Source organism: Topomyia yanbarensis, chromosome 2, assembly GCF_030247195.1.
Source record: "Topomyia yanbarensis strain Yona2022 chromosome 2, ASM3024719v1, whole genome shotgun sequence".
Classification (NCBI taxonomy): Eukaryota; Metazoa; Arthropoda; class Insecta; order Diptera; family Culicidae; genus Topomyia; species Topomyia yanbarensis.
In genome coordinates, this window is record NC_080671.1 from 395,447,470 (window position 1) to 395,466,035 (window position 18,566).

Here is an 18,566-nt window from a genome sequence, read left to right on the forward strand (position 1 = left end):
TTAATCACGCAACTTACACCGGCGTTCTTGCAAACATGCTAACATACCGGTGATAAGGTGAACGTCTCATCACCTGTAAACGCGGTCTGAAGCTTGAAATTACCAACTCCCTCGCTCGCGCTATCATGAATCGGTCACTACCGGAAGTCTCCATCCTCGGTGCCGGAAGTCTAGGTCCATGCCTTCAATTGCACCAATAAAAAAAAGAAAGCTTGCATGTTCACTAGAAAACACGTTTCATGGCGACATGACCGGGAGCATAAAAAAGGAAACAAATCGAACATTGACAATTATCGGGGAATCTCGTGTTTGAGTGCAGTATCAAAACTATTCGAGCTGGTTGTTTTGGACCCTCTTTTCTATCACTGCAAACACTACATTGCAGGCGACCAATACGGTTTTTGCGTAAACGATCGGCAACGACCAACCTGCTCTCGTTCACAACATATGTACTCGATGGATTCGCTGACGAATTGCAAACCGATGCTATTTACATGGATTTATCTGCGGCCTTCGAGAAAATCAATCATGATATCGCAATAGCGAAGCTGCGCTGGTTTCGTTCCTACCTCGATGGAAGGCAACTCCAAATCAGCATTAAGGATTGTCTATCTGCACCATTCTTCGCTACATCCGGCATCCCACAAGGAAGCCATCTCGGTCCAGTGATATTCCTCCTTTACTTTAATGGCGTCAACATCAAATTACAAGGACCCCGCCTTTCTTTTGCCGACGGCATGCAAATTTTTCGACAAATATAGGATAAAACCGATGCCGAGTTCCTTCAGAGTGAATTGGAGAGCTTTGGTTCGTGGTGTGATCTAAACAGAATGGTTTTAAACCCGATTAAATGCTCAATCGTTACGTTCACTGACTATCCAAGAAAACGCGAATGTGAAAATTGCCACACGGTTATAAAATTTACATACACGCGAGCACATGCGACAAACACGCTAACATACGAACGCTAAAGCCCTTCGCGATAATTCACGCACACCTACGCCCGCGATCGCGCAAACTTGATAACATCCCGGTAATAAGGTGAACATTTTAGTACTTACGAAGTTACAAATGCGAACCCACAAACGTTAGTGTTCGCGCGATCATCAATCGGTCACGTCCGGGAATCTTTACCCTCCGTCCTAGCAGTTTAGTCCTATATATTCAGTTAGACCAATAAAAAATTAGCGCTAACCGGGAACTCTAGTGATGTGGAAGAATTTACTTTCTTTTAGCGTCTGAACCGTACATCGATGATTAAGTATCAGATTCACGGTCCGCGTGCAATCATCCAAGAGCACACGCGAATATGCGAAAGGACACACGACCACAATATAGAATTTATACACGCGATCGAACGCGTTAACGTACAAATACTCGAGCCCTTCGCGATGATACACGCGATCGCGAAGTCCCCACATCCACACATATGTGAACCGTACAATGAATATCACATTCATAATCACGGCCTCGTCTGCAGTTGTATTGAGTGATTCTGACGAAGAGCCCTTCCGAGAACCTAGCTCTACAGCTTCAGGACAATTCTCGAAAAAAAAATATATCTTGATACACTATATTCAAAAATAGTGAAAAAGTGGAATTTGCTTACATTTAGTCAAGCCAGCACGCCAGTCTCCCCTACCATAAATTTCCGACACATCCACATTTTATCCCAGCACACGACTCTGGTTCTGAACTCCAATCCCGAACGGATTGGTAAACCAAAGCCCCATGACTGACATGTAAATTACTGTTCACTAATGAATTCCGAAACTATTGCGGTTTACATGAATGTCCGTCGTGCTCTAGATTCAAGCATCGTCGTCGGTGTCCCAAAACTTGATTCTCATTCTACTGACGCTTGCACTGATGATGACGACTCTGCTGCTGCTACTGCTGCAGCTGGCATCGAACGAAACCACCTAGGATGGTATTATTTTTGATCGTAGCAATGCGTATTTATATGGCATCTCTCTCCCCGGGGTTGATAGGTTAAAATAGATTGCGTGTAGTTTCCGGCCAAACGGCTAACCAAATTTACATGCTTCATTGCTCGATAAATCAGATTTCGATATGCTACTCTTACCAAACCATCGCAACAGATCCAGTTTATCCTCTGACAAATACCCTAACCCGCAATAGATTCTTTATCGTTTTGGGGTGTGAGACGGTACAGTATTTTAGGCCCCGCCCTTCCACAATCATACTCCCGGATTCCGGAGTTCTAAATTGAGGGATTTTGCTGTTATTGCTGTTGTTGATGGCAATGATGATGATGACGATGATGGCGATGATAACGGGCGCCGGTTTCGATAGTAAAACCTGGTTCTAAAACGTTTATACTCACTTGTGGTCCTGCTACGCCACAGCATCGTCCTTCGTTTTGCAGCCGATCCCAGAGATCTGTTAATTCGATTGAATTTCCATACTCATGGGCTAGGCGACTTCTGTGGATTGGAAGAATGGTACGAGTGAAGAAAGAAAATTGTTTAATACATTGCTCAACGGTTCGTTTGCGTTGGGATTGGGGTTGGGGCGGGTGGGTGTTGATGGTCTAATGTAGAAGACAATTCCCAGTAGACGATGCTGTACATATTTCGGTGAATTGAACCACTAAGCCTGTGCGCAACCCTAATGTCTGCCAGTTTATTACGGCTTTCGCCTTTGTCCGATATCTCTTTACGGTCCAGGGAACAAAAATTGATGATTATCGATAATCAGACTTCCGGAAGATTGCCAAAGTTTTGAGTTAAATTCATATTGAATTCTATTAGCATACGCAGCCGTCGGGGGCTGTTGAACCCCTGCATTTTGATCAGGCAAGGGATATGTATGTAAAACAGAAAGGGGAGCTGTGTCGATGAATGTTGAGTGGGATTTTATCTGTGTAAATCGAACCGGAGAAGCTGCTGGTTGTTTGAAAATTATCGATGCGTATCGAAGCTGATCCTGGCACAAACTGGCTTTGTTGATATTGGGATGTGGCTTTCCAAAATGAATCGGATGGATGGTAACAGCTTGCCGCTCTGATATAGTCGGATTAATAGACTACGATACTATTTCTGGACAATCGGTTGCTAGTAAGGCTAGCATCTGGAAAGCTTCCGTGTAGAAGAGATTGGCAATAAGAATGTCGAGAGATATATCTAAGCCAAGCAGCCCAACTGTTTGCTGAGTGTATATTTCCAAATTGAAATGTTATCAGAATACTTACCTCAACATCGGCTGCAGGTCGTTCATCACCCGGTCGAATTTGAACATCCAAAATATGCCTAACATCGCGTCCCCTATTAACAATACGAGTAAAAGCAACCAGTAAGCGTTTAATAATTTCTCCGATAGTCGTAAGGCACCAAGACACCCTATCAGTTGTAAGAAACCTGTCCATGTGCAGATGTGAGTGAAAGGAAGAAAAAAGCAATTTAGACGATTAGCAGTTATCACATATGTAATTATGCCATTTCAGGCGGGTAGTTTAACAATTCCCATTTATGGTACAACCGGCCGAGGGAGATACAACGCAATAAATTCCGGCCTAGCTGCTACAGCTGCTCGGCGGTTTTTACGAAAACATATGCCACCATGCGAGAAGTATACACCGACAAAACACTGACCTGATTGCACCAGCAACGCTAGGTACGCGTAGATGAAGCTCGGCTGCGTCAGACTCAGCCCAGTTACCAGCAAGCGCCTGTAGTCGGAGAGTAAAATTTTACCCGCAACGCCACAGAATACAATTACCGCCATCAAGAGCACAGCGTTGCATGTGTAGATCCACAATCTGTAGTACCTGTGAATGAGGGCCGGGTTGTGACGAGAGAGAGAGAGAGAGAAAAAAAATATGGTGAAATAAATTACAGGAAGTTGGCGGAACTGGTTAATTGTATACCGTAATAGGATAACAGAGCTGCTGTTGGGGAAGTCGGTTCAATAATGGTTATTCGCGGACAGGAGCTGCGGTTTTACGACGTGACCAATGATCGTGTTTATAGCTAATTGTAGTTGCGAGGAGGTTGCTCGAAAATAAAGCAAAACAGATTTTGCCGTTCTTCTGATGGGTGCACGGAATCAAATTGCATCACAGGAAAAATCACATTCTGGGAATTTTGTTTTTTGCAGATTATTCAACTTTTTCCATGTTTGTTCTATTCAGTTTAATAGCTATATCTAAATGGACGTACATTACTCTTAACGCTGCTCATAAGGCCTCAGACAACCTTTTCTTAGAATGCTCTTGGAGTGCCTGCTCATTGATTGGTCAGTTTCTCTCAATTGGCCGTAATTCCGGTGCGTTCGGGGGACTAAGATCCTTTGGCACTAAATTGACCTCCTTAGCCTTGTACGTTGTACCATTCTAGAACGTCTTTCTAGTAACAGCATGAGGTTAAATCCGGTCAGAAAAGCGTGGGGCCATCGTGAGACCTTAGAAGTGGAAGTAGATACTTTTGGAAGCGTCATCCCATTAACCGTTCTAATATTCACGAACGGTATGCTCCGCCTTCCACACGAGCACATTGCCTGCCAAATCATATACTTTTGGCAAACTTAGACATCTTCTGCTTTCTATTTCCCTGACTTATTTTATGACTTATCCTCACATAGTTCGTATTCCAGATCAAGATTTCAGCGCTTTCTTAAGGTGTGCGTCTTCGGTGGGGATCAATGCGTCCGATACGGACTTGTGCAGGTAAAATGAAAGTAATGAATGTTTCAGATTTGGCCGGCGCTAGCAATTCCACTGATACAAACTGGATAAGCAGGTACGATAAAACAAAGCTTATTTGTGAATTATGAGGTTCAGTAAAAGTAACGTTACAATGCAGCTTGCTCTTTCCTCATTTATAGATTGTCAAGGCAGCATACTAAGTTTTTTTTTATTTTGATTATAGAGGTTTTAACCTTCAACTCTTTGTCGAATTTTCGAAATCTCTTTAGGAAAACCTCCTACACTTTGTGCGGAGTTGAGAATTTTACCCAGATGAGCTGCGTACAAGACAATCGATTTACCAACTACGCTACGCTCCCAAACCCCCAGGGTTATTATTTACTAAAAAATGTACACAGACGTCGAAATACACCGTTGGAATATTGAGCAGAATTGGAACATTCGTCGGAAAAATTTTTAATCAACGCGGACGCAAAAAACCGAAACTTCAGACAAGCTCAGAATAGTTCTATGCTATATTTCACCCTAAGGAGGAAAATTTGGTAAAAACCAAAATTTCTCACTAGGGTGAAAATTTGTTGGTAAAAACCAGTCTTTGTACAGGAGGGCACAAATCCTTATTTCATACTATGTTGCGTTTCGGCTTCGCCTCATCAGAGTGTGTGAGTGAGAAATTTTGGTTTTTACCAAATTTTCCTCCTTAGGGTGAAATATAGCATAGTGCTTTCGTATAGGCCTGCTAAGCCAAGACAAGTTTCGGCTTCACTTGTGTCTCATCGGCATAAACAGAACTTCTGCTCGAACGGGACATCACGTTTGATCAGTCGTTTGATTGAAACACATAGTGTGTTTTAGTTTTAAGGGATTTGCGTCAAGCCGGCGCTAATCTATTCCGACAATGTGTTAGTGTCGGTTTCTGATGAGGCGAAGCCGAAACGCAACATAGTATGAAATAAGGATTTGTGCCCTCCTGTACAAAGACTGGTTTTTACCAACAAATTTTCACCCTAGTGAGAAATTTTGGTTTTTACCAAATTTTCCTCCTTAGGGTGAAATATAGCATAGTGCTTTCGCATAGGCCTGCTAAGCCAAGACAAGTTTCGGCTTCACTTGTGTCTCATCGGCATAAACAGAACTTCTGCTCGAACGGGACATCACGCTTGATCAGTCGTTTGATTGAAACACATAGTGTGTTTTAGTTTTAAGGGATTTGCGTCAAGCCGGCGCTAATCTATTCCGACAATGTGTTAGTGTCGGTTTCTGATGAGGCGAAGCCGAAACGCAACATAGTATGAAATAAGGATTTGTACCCTCCTGTACAAAGACTGGTTTTTACCAACAAATTTTCACCCTAGTGAGAAATTTTGGTTTTTACCAAATTTTCCTCCTTAGGGTGAAATATAGCATAGTGCTTTCGCATAGGCCTGCTAAGCCAAGACAAGTTTCGGCTTCACTTGTGTCTCATCGGCATAAACAGAACTTCTGCTCGAACGGGACATCACGTTTGATCAGTCGTTTGATTGAAACACATAGTGTGTTTTAGTTTGAAGGGATTTGCGTCTAGCCGGCGCTAATCTATTCCGACAATGTGTTAGTGTCGGTTTCTGATGAGGCGAAGCCGAAACGCAACATAGTATGAAATAAAGATTTGTGCCCTCCTGTACAAAGACTGGTTTTTACCAACAAATTTTCACCCTAGTGAGAAATTTTGGTTTTTACCAAATTTTCCTCCTTAGGGTGAAATACAGCATAGTGCTTTCGCATAGGCCTGCTAAGCCAAGACAAGTTTCGGCTTCACTTGTGTCTCATCGGCATAAACAGAACTTCTGCTCGAACGGGACATCACGTTTGATCAGTCGTTTGATTGAAACACATAGTGTGTTTTAGTTTTAAGGGATTTGCGTCAAGCCGGCGCTAATCTATTCCGACAATGTGTTAGTGTCGGTTTCTGATGAGGCGAAGCCGAAACGCAACATAGTATGAAATAAGGATTTGTGCCCTCCTGTACAAAGACTGGTTTTTACCAACAAATTTTCACCCTAGTGAGAAATTTTGGTTTTTACCAAATTTTCCTCCTTAGGGTGAAATATAGCATAGTGCTTTCGCATAGGCCTGCTAAGCCAAGACAAGTTTCGGCTTCACTTGTGTCTCATCGGCATAAACAGAACTTCTGCTCGAACGGGACATCACGTTTGATCAGTCGTTTGATTGAAACACATAGTGTGTTTTAGTTTTAAGGGATTTGCGTCAAGCCGGCGCTAATCTATTCCGACAATGTGTTAGTGTCGGTTTCTGATGAGGCGAAGCCGAAACGCAACATAGTATGAAATAAGGATTTGTGCCCTCCTGTACAAAGACTGGTTTTTACCAACAAATTTTCACCCTAGTGAGAAATTTTGGTTTTTACCAAATTTTCCTCCTTAGGGTGAAATATAGCATAGTTCTTTCGCATAGGCCTGCTAAGCCAAGACAAGTTTCGGCTTCACTTGTGTCTCATCGGCATAAACAGAACTTCTGCTCGAACGGGACATCACGCTTGATCAGTCGTTTGATTGAAACACATAGTGTGTTTTAGTTTTAAGGGATTTGCGTCAAGCCGGCGCTAATCTATTCCGACAATGTGTTAGTGTCGGTTTCTGATGAGGCGAAGCCGAAACGCAACATAGTATGAAATAAGGATTTGTGCCCTCCTGTACAAAGACTGGTTTTTACCAACAAATTTTCACCCTAGTGAGAAATTTTGGTTTTTACCAAATTTTCCTCCTTAGGGTGAAATATAGCATAGTGCTTTCGCATAGGCCTGCTAAGCCAAGACAAGTTTCGGCTTCACTTGTGTCTCATCGGCATAAACAGAACTTCTGCTCGAACGGGACATCACGTTTGATCAGTCGTTTGATTGAAACACATAGTGTGTTTTAGTTTGAAGGGATTTGCGTCTAGCCGGCGCTAATCTATTCCGACAATGTGTTAGTGTCGGTTTCTGATGAGGCGAAGCCGAAACGCAACATAGTATGAAATAAGGATTTGTGCCCTCCTGTACAAAGACTGGTTTTTACCAACAAATTTTCACCCTAGTGAGAAATTTTGGTTTTTACCAAATTTTCCTCCTTAGGGTGAAATACAGCATAGTGCTTTCGCATAGGCCTGCTAAGCCAAGACAAGTTTCGGCTTCACTTGTGTCTCATCGGCATAAACAGAACTTCTGCTCGAACGGGACATCACGTTTGATCAGTCGTTTGATTGAAACACATAGTGTGTTTTAGTTTGAAGGGATTTGCGTCTAGCCGGCGCTAATCTATTCCGACAATGTGTTAGTGTCGGTTTCTGATGAGGCGAAGCCGAAACGCAACATAGTATGAAATAAGGATTTGTGCCCTCCTGTACAAAGACTGGTTTTTACCAACAAATTTTCACCCTAGTGAGAAATTTTGGTTTTTACCAAATTTTCCTCCTTAGGGTGAAATACAGCATAGTGCTTTCGCATAGGCCTGCTAAGCCAAGACAAGTTTCGGCTTCACTTGTGTCTCATCGGCATAAACAGAACTTCTGCTCGAACGGGACATCACGTTTGATCAGTCGTTTGATTGAAACACATAGTGTGTTTTAGGTTTAAGGGATTTGCGTCAAGCCGGCGCTATTCTATTCCGACAATGTGTTAGTGTCGGTTTCTGATGAGGCGAAGCCGAAACGCAACATAGTATGAAATAAGGATTTGTGCCCTCCTGTACAAAGACTGGTTTTTACCAACAAATTTTCACCCTAGTGAGAAATTTTGGTTTTTACCAAATTTTCCTCCTTAGGGTGAAATATAGCATAGTGCTTTCGCATAGGCCTGCTAAGCCAAGACAAGTTTCGGCTTCACTTGTGTCTCATCGGCATAAACAGAACTTCTGCTCGAACGGGACATCACGTTTGATCAGTCGTTTGATTGAAACACATAGTGTGTTTTAGTTTTAAGGGATTTGCGTCAAGCCGGCGCTAATCTATTCCGACAATGTGTTAGTGTCGGTTTCTGATGAGGCGAAGCCGAAACGCAACATAGTATGAAATAAGGATTTGTGCCCTCCTGTACAAAGACTGGTTTTTACCAACAAATTTTCACCCTAGTGAGAAATTTTGGTTTTTACCAAATTTTCCTCCTTAGGGTGAAATATAGCATAGTTCTTTCGCATAGGCCTGCTAAGCCAAGACAAGTTTCGGCTTCACTTGTGTCTCATCGGCATAAACAGAACTTCTGCTCGAACGGGACATCACGCTTGATCAGTCGTTTGATTGAAACACATAGTGTGTTTTAGTTTTAAGGGATTTGCGTCAAGCCGGCGCTAATCTATTCCGACAATGTGTTAGTGTCGGTTTCTGATGAGGCGAAGCCGAAACGCAACATAGTATGAAATAAGGATTTGTGCCCTCCTGTACAAAGACTGGTTTTTACCAACAAATTTTCACCCTAGTGAGAAATTTTGGTTTTTACCAAATTTTCCTCCTTAGGGTGAAATACAGCATAGTGCTTTCGCATAGGCCTGCTAAGCCAAGACAAGTTTCGGCTTCACTTGTGTCTCATCGGCATAAACAGAACTTCTGCTCGAACGGGACATCACGTTTGATCAGTCGTTTGATTGAAACACATAGTGTGTTTTAGTTTTAAGGGATTTGCGTCAAGCCGGCGCTAATCTATTCCGACAATGTGTTAGTGTCGGTTTCTGATGAGGCGAAGCCGAAACGCAACATAGTATGAAATAAGGATTTGTGCCCTCCTGTACAAAGACTGGTTTTTACCAACAAATTTTCACCCTAGTGAGAAATTTTGGTTTTTACCAAATTTTCCTCCTTAGGGTGAAATATAGCATAGTGCTTTCGCATAGGCCTGCTAAGCCAAGACAAGTTTCGGCTTCACTTGTGTCTCATCGGCATAAACAGAACTTCTGCTCGAACGGGACATCACGTTTGATCAGTCGTTTGATTGAAACACATAGTGTGTTTTAGTTTTAAGGGATTTGCGTCAAGCCGGCGCTAATCTATTCCGACAATGTGTTAGTGTCGGTTTCTGATGAGGCGAAGCCGAAACGCAACATAGTATGGGATCAGAATAGTTACCAAGGGACGTTACTGGCGACAAGTTTTTTTTATGAAGGGCTTTCGCATCTAGATGCCCGCACACTAAGTTGAGATCAACGGTGTCGTCGCCTTGGTCCAGTGAGCGAGTATTTTTAATGGCAATCCCATTAGATGGGGTAAAATGGTGTGTTCCTTCAAACTCGCATCGGACGAGCTTAGGCGAAACTTCTTTGTGCTCAATTATGTCTTCTACGTCAAGGATCGGCCACCTGTTCGGATGTTTGTGCCGTGTATTATGAATTACAGTATTGCGTTAAATACAAGCAAATAGGTCATTGTAGCAATGAGGTTCGATGTGTGGAGAGTTCACATGATCTATTACCATACCGTGCGTACAAACGGCGGCCGAGAATTCTGTGACGTTGCCTTAAAAGACATCCTAACTGAGGGATTCCATGAGAAACCGGCCGACCGCAAAATATGACTATCGTCGATTCGAACGAAACTTTGCAGGTGTGTTCGCTGTATGAATCTCCATGATATTCTCTGGCAATTGGAATATTTTGATACAAGAGTAATTTTTCAAAAGGGCGTAAACGTTTCTACATGTATGAATTTCAAAATTTTTCGTTCGATTACTGTATTTTATACAGCAAAACTATCTGAGAACGAGTTACAGGGAATGAATACTTCTGTCCGAAAAAAATATACACTGAAAAAATGCTGTCATTTTTCAAAAAAAAAAACAAAAATTTATGATAAAAATTTAAATTGCGAAAAAAACCATTTTTTAAACTATGCTATATTTCACCCTAAGGAGGAAAAATTGGTAAAAACCAAAATTTCTCACTAGGGTGAAAATTTGTTGGTAAAAACCAGTCTTTGTACAGGAGGGCACAAATCCTTATTTCATACTATGTTGCGTTTCGGCTTCGCCTCATCAGAAACCGACACTAACACATTGTCGGAATAGATTAGCGCCGGCTTGACGCAAATCCCTTAAAACTAAAACACACTATGTGTTTCAATCAAACGATTGATCAAACGTGATGTCCCGTTCGAGCAGAAGTTATGTTTATGCCGATGAGACACAAGTGAAGCCGAAACTTGTCTTGGCTTAGCAGGCCTATGCGAAAGCACTATGCTATATTTCACCCTAAGGAGGAAAAATTGGAAACACATAGTGTGTTTTAGTTTTAAGGGATTTGCGTCAAGCCGGCGCTAATCTATTCCGACAATGTGTAGTGTCGGTTTCTGATGAGGCGAAGCCGAAACGCAACATAGCATTTTTTAAATTTTTTTATATTTTGTTACCAAAAACCTAAAGAGAAAAGAAACATTTTGATTGTGATTGCATGATGGAGAAAACTTTAAAATGTTTCACAATATCGCCTTGATGTCAAAGAGAAAGTTGCAGGAAAGTTTACGGGCCTTTCGAAAAACCTATTATTGCTGATGGAGAAACGCGACTAACTTATGAAAAGGTCGTAATAAAACAAAATAATTGTGTTGTTAAAACAAAAGTTAAAATATCTCGAGAACTACTACATTTTAGAAAATTTTTGTTAAGGGCATTTCGATTTAAAATGGCGTTTAGAATCATATTCAAAAAGAAAATTGTATTTTTGACTGCAAATAGTAAGAATTTAAAAAAATGTCAAAAGTTGTTGTTAGGAAAACTTTTTATTGAAAGCTTCTCCAGGATCCAAATACACTAAAAAAGTTGCTTTTACGTCTTTAAAACGATAAACATTAAATTTTTGACATTTTTTGATGGGGTAACGCGAATAACTTTTAAAAAGAGCATAATTACACGAATAATTGATTTTGAAGGAGCAAAATTTCAAATATCTCGTTAAATTCATTTTGATTTTAAATGGTGCTTATATTCTGTAATAGAATTACAATTTTGTATGTCTATTAGAATGAAATTTAAAAACATGTACGAAGTTATTGTTAGGAAAACTTTTTTACCGATTTTTTCTCCATCATGCAATCACATTCAAAATGTTTCTTTTCTCTTTAGGTTTTTGGTAACAAAATATAAAAAATTTTAAAAAATGGGTTTTTTCGCAATTTAAATTTTTATCATAAATTTTTGTTTTTTTGAAAAATGACACAACATTTTTTCAGTGTATATTTGTTTCAGACAGAAGTATTCATTCCCTGTAACTCGTTCTCAGATAGTTTTGCTGTATAAAATACAGTAATCGAACAAAAAAAAAATTTGAAATTCATACACGTAGAAACGTTTACCCCCTTTCGAAAAGTTGCTCTTGAGTCAAAATAATCTTATTACCTGTGGAAAATATTTAGTCTTGCATGACGGTGAAACGTGTAAAGTTTCATTGGAATCTAAGATGGTCGGTCACGATTTTAAAGATTTTCGGACGGATCTTCGTGGAATTCCTCAACTGTTCTTTTGCAGAAATACTATTACTCTCTTGACTCAGGAAGAGTGTGGTTTTGGCGATTCTTATATGGAGACAACTTTTACTGCTACTAAATATTATTGACAGATGATATAGGGCGGTCAAATATAATAGCTCGAGGAAGCTGTAACACAAGCAAAGAGCCTCTGGTCTTAGAAACAGTCTTCTCGAATGAACATCGTACAAAACGTTCGCTCTGGTTCTGTGTTCATATTAAACCTACATTTTGTGAACGAACTCGAAGGTGCTACTTCGTACCAAAACATGTGCACATGTTCGCCTGCACAACCGAAGCTCATGTGCGTACACGGTGTGCCTACATATAGGTTCGTGCCACCAGCTTTCTCTTTCTCACTCTCATCATCACTAGCGCTGACAGCTCACTTTTTGCCTTGTGCGAATCGTTCTCGTGTACGCACCCTAGGGCATTGCAAAAATTATTTTTTTTGAATTCTCGAAGGTCCCCCTCTCATATTGTGACAAATGTCAAAGTAAGCTCAGATGCCAAATTTCACATCATTTGGACAATTTTAGACCCCCGCCCACTTCGCTTGATTTTTTTTGAAATTGGTACCGTAAACCGGGGTGACTTTGATCATCGAGGTGACTTTGATCACTAGAAACTTTTTTCGTAGATCGCTTATTAAACCAGAATAGTCTACCGAATCATTTTAATTTGAAATGATTTTTACTCTAAACTTATAAAATACTGATGTGATATACTTTTTGAGTATATTGTTCGGTTTTTGGGTCCAAAAACTACGAAACACCGAAATTTGACTTTCCCTTATTTTTACGAAGCTTCGTAAGGTGTCTATTTTTTATAAAACAAATAAATCTCAGATTTGAGCAAGAGTAATAAATTACAAGCGAGTTTTTATTTTCCTTTAGATTGTGATGTGCCAAATTTAGTTTGAAGTGTTTGTTTATTTTAATAATTTTTTTTTGTGAAATTAGTTGGCAATTATTTAAAATTATTTTAAGCTAAAATTCGCACATTTTTTATTGTTCAATATTCCAACGTGTTAAAATAGATGAAACTTTTTGCACATTGATAAAGCACTGAAATAAAACCATTTTAGCAGTTTTAAAGGTTTTCAGAATATTTTATTCTAGTTCAACACAAATTATACGAATTTTGGTTACTCGAATTGTACAGTACATTGAAATACTTTTTATAATACCAATTAATATCTATTTAATAATGAGTATCTTTCCAGAATTAGTTTAAACAAACATTTGAATGAAAAACATTGACATCAGCAACTTAATGTGGGTGAACATGCAGGTTATCAAAGTCACCCCGGAATACGAACATGGGCTTCAACTTGAAATTATTTTTGAAAATATAGCTGTAAGCGGACAATTTTAAGTAAAACTATCCAATCTTGTTCTCCATACATCAGTACATGGTCTAAAAATATGAAACTTGAAAAAAATGTGTTGCGTCTAAAAATATGTAATGATTACTTCGAAAAGTGATCAATGTCACCCCGGTTTACGGTACTATGGGAAAATATGGAGGAAAAATACATTAAATGCTATAACTTTTGAAGTAGCAATCAGAAAATTACAAATAATACCTCTTTTGGAAGGAAATAATCTTAGTATTTGAATGGAGATATTTTTGTTTCTAGAAACATACGGAAAAGTGGGATACTGGGTCATTCTGGCCTTAAAATCCTCTATTTTTAATGATTTTTCTGCTCCGTGAAGCAAATCATACATATTTTGTAGTTTTTCTAATGTGAAAAAATCTCAAAAATCGATCGGAACCTTTTTGACCTTTGTCCGAATACGAGAAGTTGGGGTTATATGGCCTTTTGTCATTCATATTAAACTTCATCATTTTCTCGTGCATATATCTCTATTATTCTTCATTCAATTTTCATAAACTATACCTTGTTGAACGTGTAAAATCCATAGGATTATAACAAAAATAGTTTCGTTACCGGTAAAATTCAGGAACATCAAATTATCTGACATATAGTGTCGATTTCACATTTTTATCATAACATCGCACATATTAACTCCATTTAACAACAAAATTCTTATTTAATTTACTACTTTTTATGTAAAATATGCTTAGGGATCACATGAGAAAAGTTTCATTCCTGAAAAAATAGGGGAAATTGAGGTATTAGGACAAATAATGAAAATGAGATTTGTAGAGTAAATATCAAAAAGTTTGATGTTTCTAAATTTTACCTTTAACGTTTTTATTTTTATTTTATTCCTCAGAATTATACACGTTCAAAAAGTTACATTTTATGAAAATTGATTGAAGAATAATAGAGATATATGCATTAGAAAATGATAAAATTTAATATGAATGACAAAAAGCCCTATAACCTTAACTTCTCGTATTCGGACTAAGGTCAAAAGGATTTCGATCGATTTCTGAGATTTTTCACATTAGAAAAACTACAAAATATGTATGCTTTGCAATACGGGGCACAAAAATCATTAAAAATATGGGATTTTGGGTCCAAAATGACCCAGTACCCCACTTTACCGTATTTTCATAGAAACAAAAACATCTGCATTCAAATACTAAGATTATTTCCTTTCAAAAGAGGTATAAATTGTAATTTTCTGATTGCTACTTCAAAAGTTATAGCATTTAATGTATTTTTCCTCCATATTTTCCCATAGCACCAATTTCAAAAAAATTCAAGCGAAGTGGGCGGGGGTCTAAAATTGTCCAAATGATGTGAAATTTGGCATCTGACCTTACTTTGACATTTGTCACAATATGAGAGGGGGGGGCTTTGAGAATTCAAAAAAAAAAAAAATTTGCGATGCCCTAACGCACAAGGTGTACTAGAGTTTGTACATTGTTCGCTTGGCTTTATTCGAGGCGAACCTGTACATCGCACAGTGGTCCCAAAGAGCAACGACATAATCATACAGGTTAACATAGAAACGTTCGTGTCCTTAGCGATAATATAAATCTTGTCTCGCAAGTCATCTGCACACACCCACGCCCACGGTTTCGAATACACCTCACTGATCAAGTCAATACACTTGCAATAACGAATTTATAAATTTACAAACGCCATGTCAAAGGCGACTATACCAAGGAACGTTTCCACGCGAACATCAATCATTCACGTCCGGAATCCTCTATTTTTGGTCTTGGTAGCCTAGATTCATTCCTTCAATCTCGAAAATCGAAAAAAGAACTCATATACATTAGAAGCCTCAGGGCGCCATGGCCGGATACTCTAGTAATATGGGGGAATTTATTGCCTTCTATATCTAAACTGGACACTCAAATGCGCGGTTCGCGCGAACATTTGACTTGAATATGTAATTGGTTACACAGGAATACAAAAGATGTTATCATGCGAAGTTACGCACATGCGACACACACACGTCCACGTGATCAAGTCCGTTAACATACAAACGTTTGAGTCTTGCGCGATGATATCGCCCTGGTCACAAACTCGAGTATGCAATTGCAATCATCCACACAAAATTAAGCCCCCGATCGGTTAAACAGAGAAACGTCATCACAAAGACGTTTTTCTGTTTAACCGATCGCGGGCTTAAAAGTGAACGTTTAACGCCTACAATTTATAACCGCGGTCTAAAGCGCGACTGTACAAACGCGCTTTTCCACGCAATCATAAACCGGTTACATCCGGAAGCCCTACACCTTAGTCCTGGCACCCTAGGTCCATGTCTTCAGTTTTGCTATCTGAGCTGTACATTCAAAATTAAACATCAGACTCGCGGTCTACGAGAATATTTAAGAACCCACAAGAATATGCCAATGACAGCACGGTTTTACAATCGAATTTATACACGCGAAGGGGTGTGGTAGTTATTTTATCGATGTTGGAATTGCTTGTCAAAAACAGAATCAAGGTATCAATAAAAATAATAATTTGGGCTAAATTTGAGCGAAATCGAACCATTTTACCACGAGTCCCAAAACGATTGAAGTTTTATATGGAACATACAGGTATTTTTCATACGTTTTTCGATTTTTTGATTAAAGTAAAGTTGATTAAAGTTAATGTTAAATTTTCATATAAAACTTATAACAAAATTTATGTATTTTCCGTATAAAACTTTAATCGCTTTGGGTCACGTGTTAAAATGGTTGCAATTTCGCTCAAATTTTGCCCATTTTTTTTGTATCTTGATTCATTTTTTGACCGGCTATGGACAAAATTCTAATATCGTAAAAATAACTGCCACTTTAATACACACTAGCCTAATACACAGTAACATTTCCCGTCACGCCCACGCGATCAAACACGTTAACATGCAATCGTTTGGATCTTTTACGATCATCCTTGCACACTTGGACTCGCGATTTCGCAAACTGAAAACTCCCCGGTGAGTAGGTGAATGTTTCCGCATTTATAAATGTAGAAACGCGTTCTCAAGTACGAATCTACAAACGCCAGTGCTCGCGCGAGCATGAATCGGTCACGTCCCGAAGTCCGTACCCCATTCAATTGAACTAATCTAATGAAAAAGGAATAATGACACCTATATTATACAATACGTTCCATGGCGACATGACCAGGAACTCTCGCTACCACACGCGCCTTACAAACACCCTCACAATCGAACAAGTTAACATACAAATACTCGAGCCCTTCGCGATGATACGCAAAGGCGAATACGCAATCACGATCATTCTCGCACAACTACGTCCAAGATTTCGCAAACACAAAAATGCGTCGATGATTAAGTGAACGCGAGAGTAGAGTGGGGTCAAGTAGGTCAATTTTCTTTGGCGGGCTCGCGCGATGGAATTTTTGCACTGATTTTGCCAAACAAGCACTCGTTGGAAAAGTTGTACATCTGGCAACGTTTTGGCAATAATGATTCTATGCCTGGCTAAATATTTTTCAAACTAAATCTAACAAGGTGAAAGTACTTTTTTTCGATGTTTTTAAATATCATGTTCGCCGCAAAGGTACTTTTCAAAAAAAATTATTCCGAGATAACTGCGTTTGAAGTTTTGTGTTGACTTCAGTCGGGGAAGAACCAGTGCGCTGCAAACGGCTAAAATTTAAAATGTAATGCTCCGATCTGAATGAAATTTCGCACAGATATTTTCCAAAGTATGTACTTTTAGAATATTCAATCAATTTTTTTCAATTTTTTGAGTTTAAACTTTGTATATAATACCTATAATCAAACAATGTACATGCCTAGAAAATCAGCGGTTCAACTTTTATTTGAAGGGTATAAATACTGTAGGTTATTTAAAAATTATGCAATCCATTTAGGTAAGAAAATGAGGAAGTAGCAAATGATGTGAAAAATCATGAAACCGCGGAAGGAAATGTTGAAAAACATGTTTTTTTTAAGCAGCTGCGCCTGGTTTTGTACTTGCGAATGACTTCTTCGATGTTCTCGTCGTCACCAGAGTGTGGAATTGAAGCTTTGCATTCCTACTCACGTGGTTACTCTGCTGTGCAACGATCATGTTTATGCTTCTGAGCAAACGCTTTTACTCAAATGATGAAGTCATGACAAAAAAGGGAAATAGTTTTGAAGGTTTCACGTCAGTACTACAAAATGTATCGAATTGTTAGAAAATCGCAATAATCGTTGGAACGCGCTGAAAGAAAAAAGATATAATTAAACTAAAAAGATTATGTATTACTGCGTTGTATTGGCAAAGCATGCAATCTTTGCGTTCGATTATTTTTGCACAGATTCTTTTTCTTCAAAATCACTTGCTACTATCGCATAACACAACATCTCACTCGCAAAATCAAATTACCATCGTTAAGCAAAAGTTCATCCCGTATCATCGTATCATGTATCATCGACAGGTAGAACAGTAAACATCTGACACTTTAGATCCCTCTGTTGAACGCCACATATCTTCGGCAATCCGTAGAAGATGAAACGTGATATATTGCTACAATTTGATACGATTTAATTGGATATCAAATTGCGCCTAGGGAGCTTTCCGTTTAATCCCATTCTCTGGCTTTCTTAAACACAAATCCACAAATATGCACGTTCTTTAGCTTCCGAGTCCAGAAGATTCCCGCATCAACGTCTCTCGTATTCGGTAAGACAAGTTGCGAATGGAGTTTTAATTACGGATGCGAAATTGTTGCAAATTCCCCTTCACCGAGGAACGCGGCCACCCATAAATTGTGGCAAGTTATGGCTTAATTTTCGGGAGCGATTTCCATTTGGGACGTTTTTTCCAGTCAGACAACAAAGCAAAGGCATAGGAAATTTTCCGGCTTGGCAGGTTGCTCTGGCAACCGCACCGGAGCAAGCAAAATACAAAATTTCCATTGCATATTTTCTTCTGTCTCTCAACAGCAGTAGTTCAGCCGGCCGTAAATATAAAAGTGTTATTTAATTAAATTTTGTGACTTTTGCGCCGAGGACGGCCGTGTTTCGGGTGAAGCTGGAAGCTG

General features: G+C 39.3%; 1 protein-coding gene across 2 annotated transcripts in view; it reads right to left on the reverse strand.

The window, feature by feature from the left end:
* LOC131684849 (uncharacterized) overlaps positions 1–18,566 on the reverse strand; it is a 732,442-nt gene that overhangs the window by 38,926 nt on the left and 674,950 nt on the right. For both annotated transcript variants that reach the window (XM_058968063.1, XM_058968064.1), the window contains 3 exons: positions 3,615–3,790; positions 3,215–3,380; positions 2,348–2,447 (listed from right to left, as the gene is read on the reverse strand). In XM_058968063.1, the coding sequence (XP_058824046.1) occupies positions 2,348–2,447; positions 3,215–3,380; positions 3,615–3,790 (442 nt within the window). The remainder of the gene's footprint in view (positions 1–2,347; positions 2,448–3,214; positions 3,381–3,614; positions 3,791–18,566) is intronic.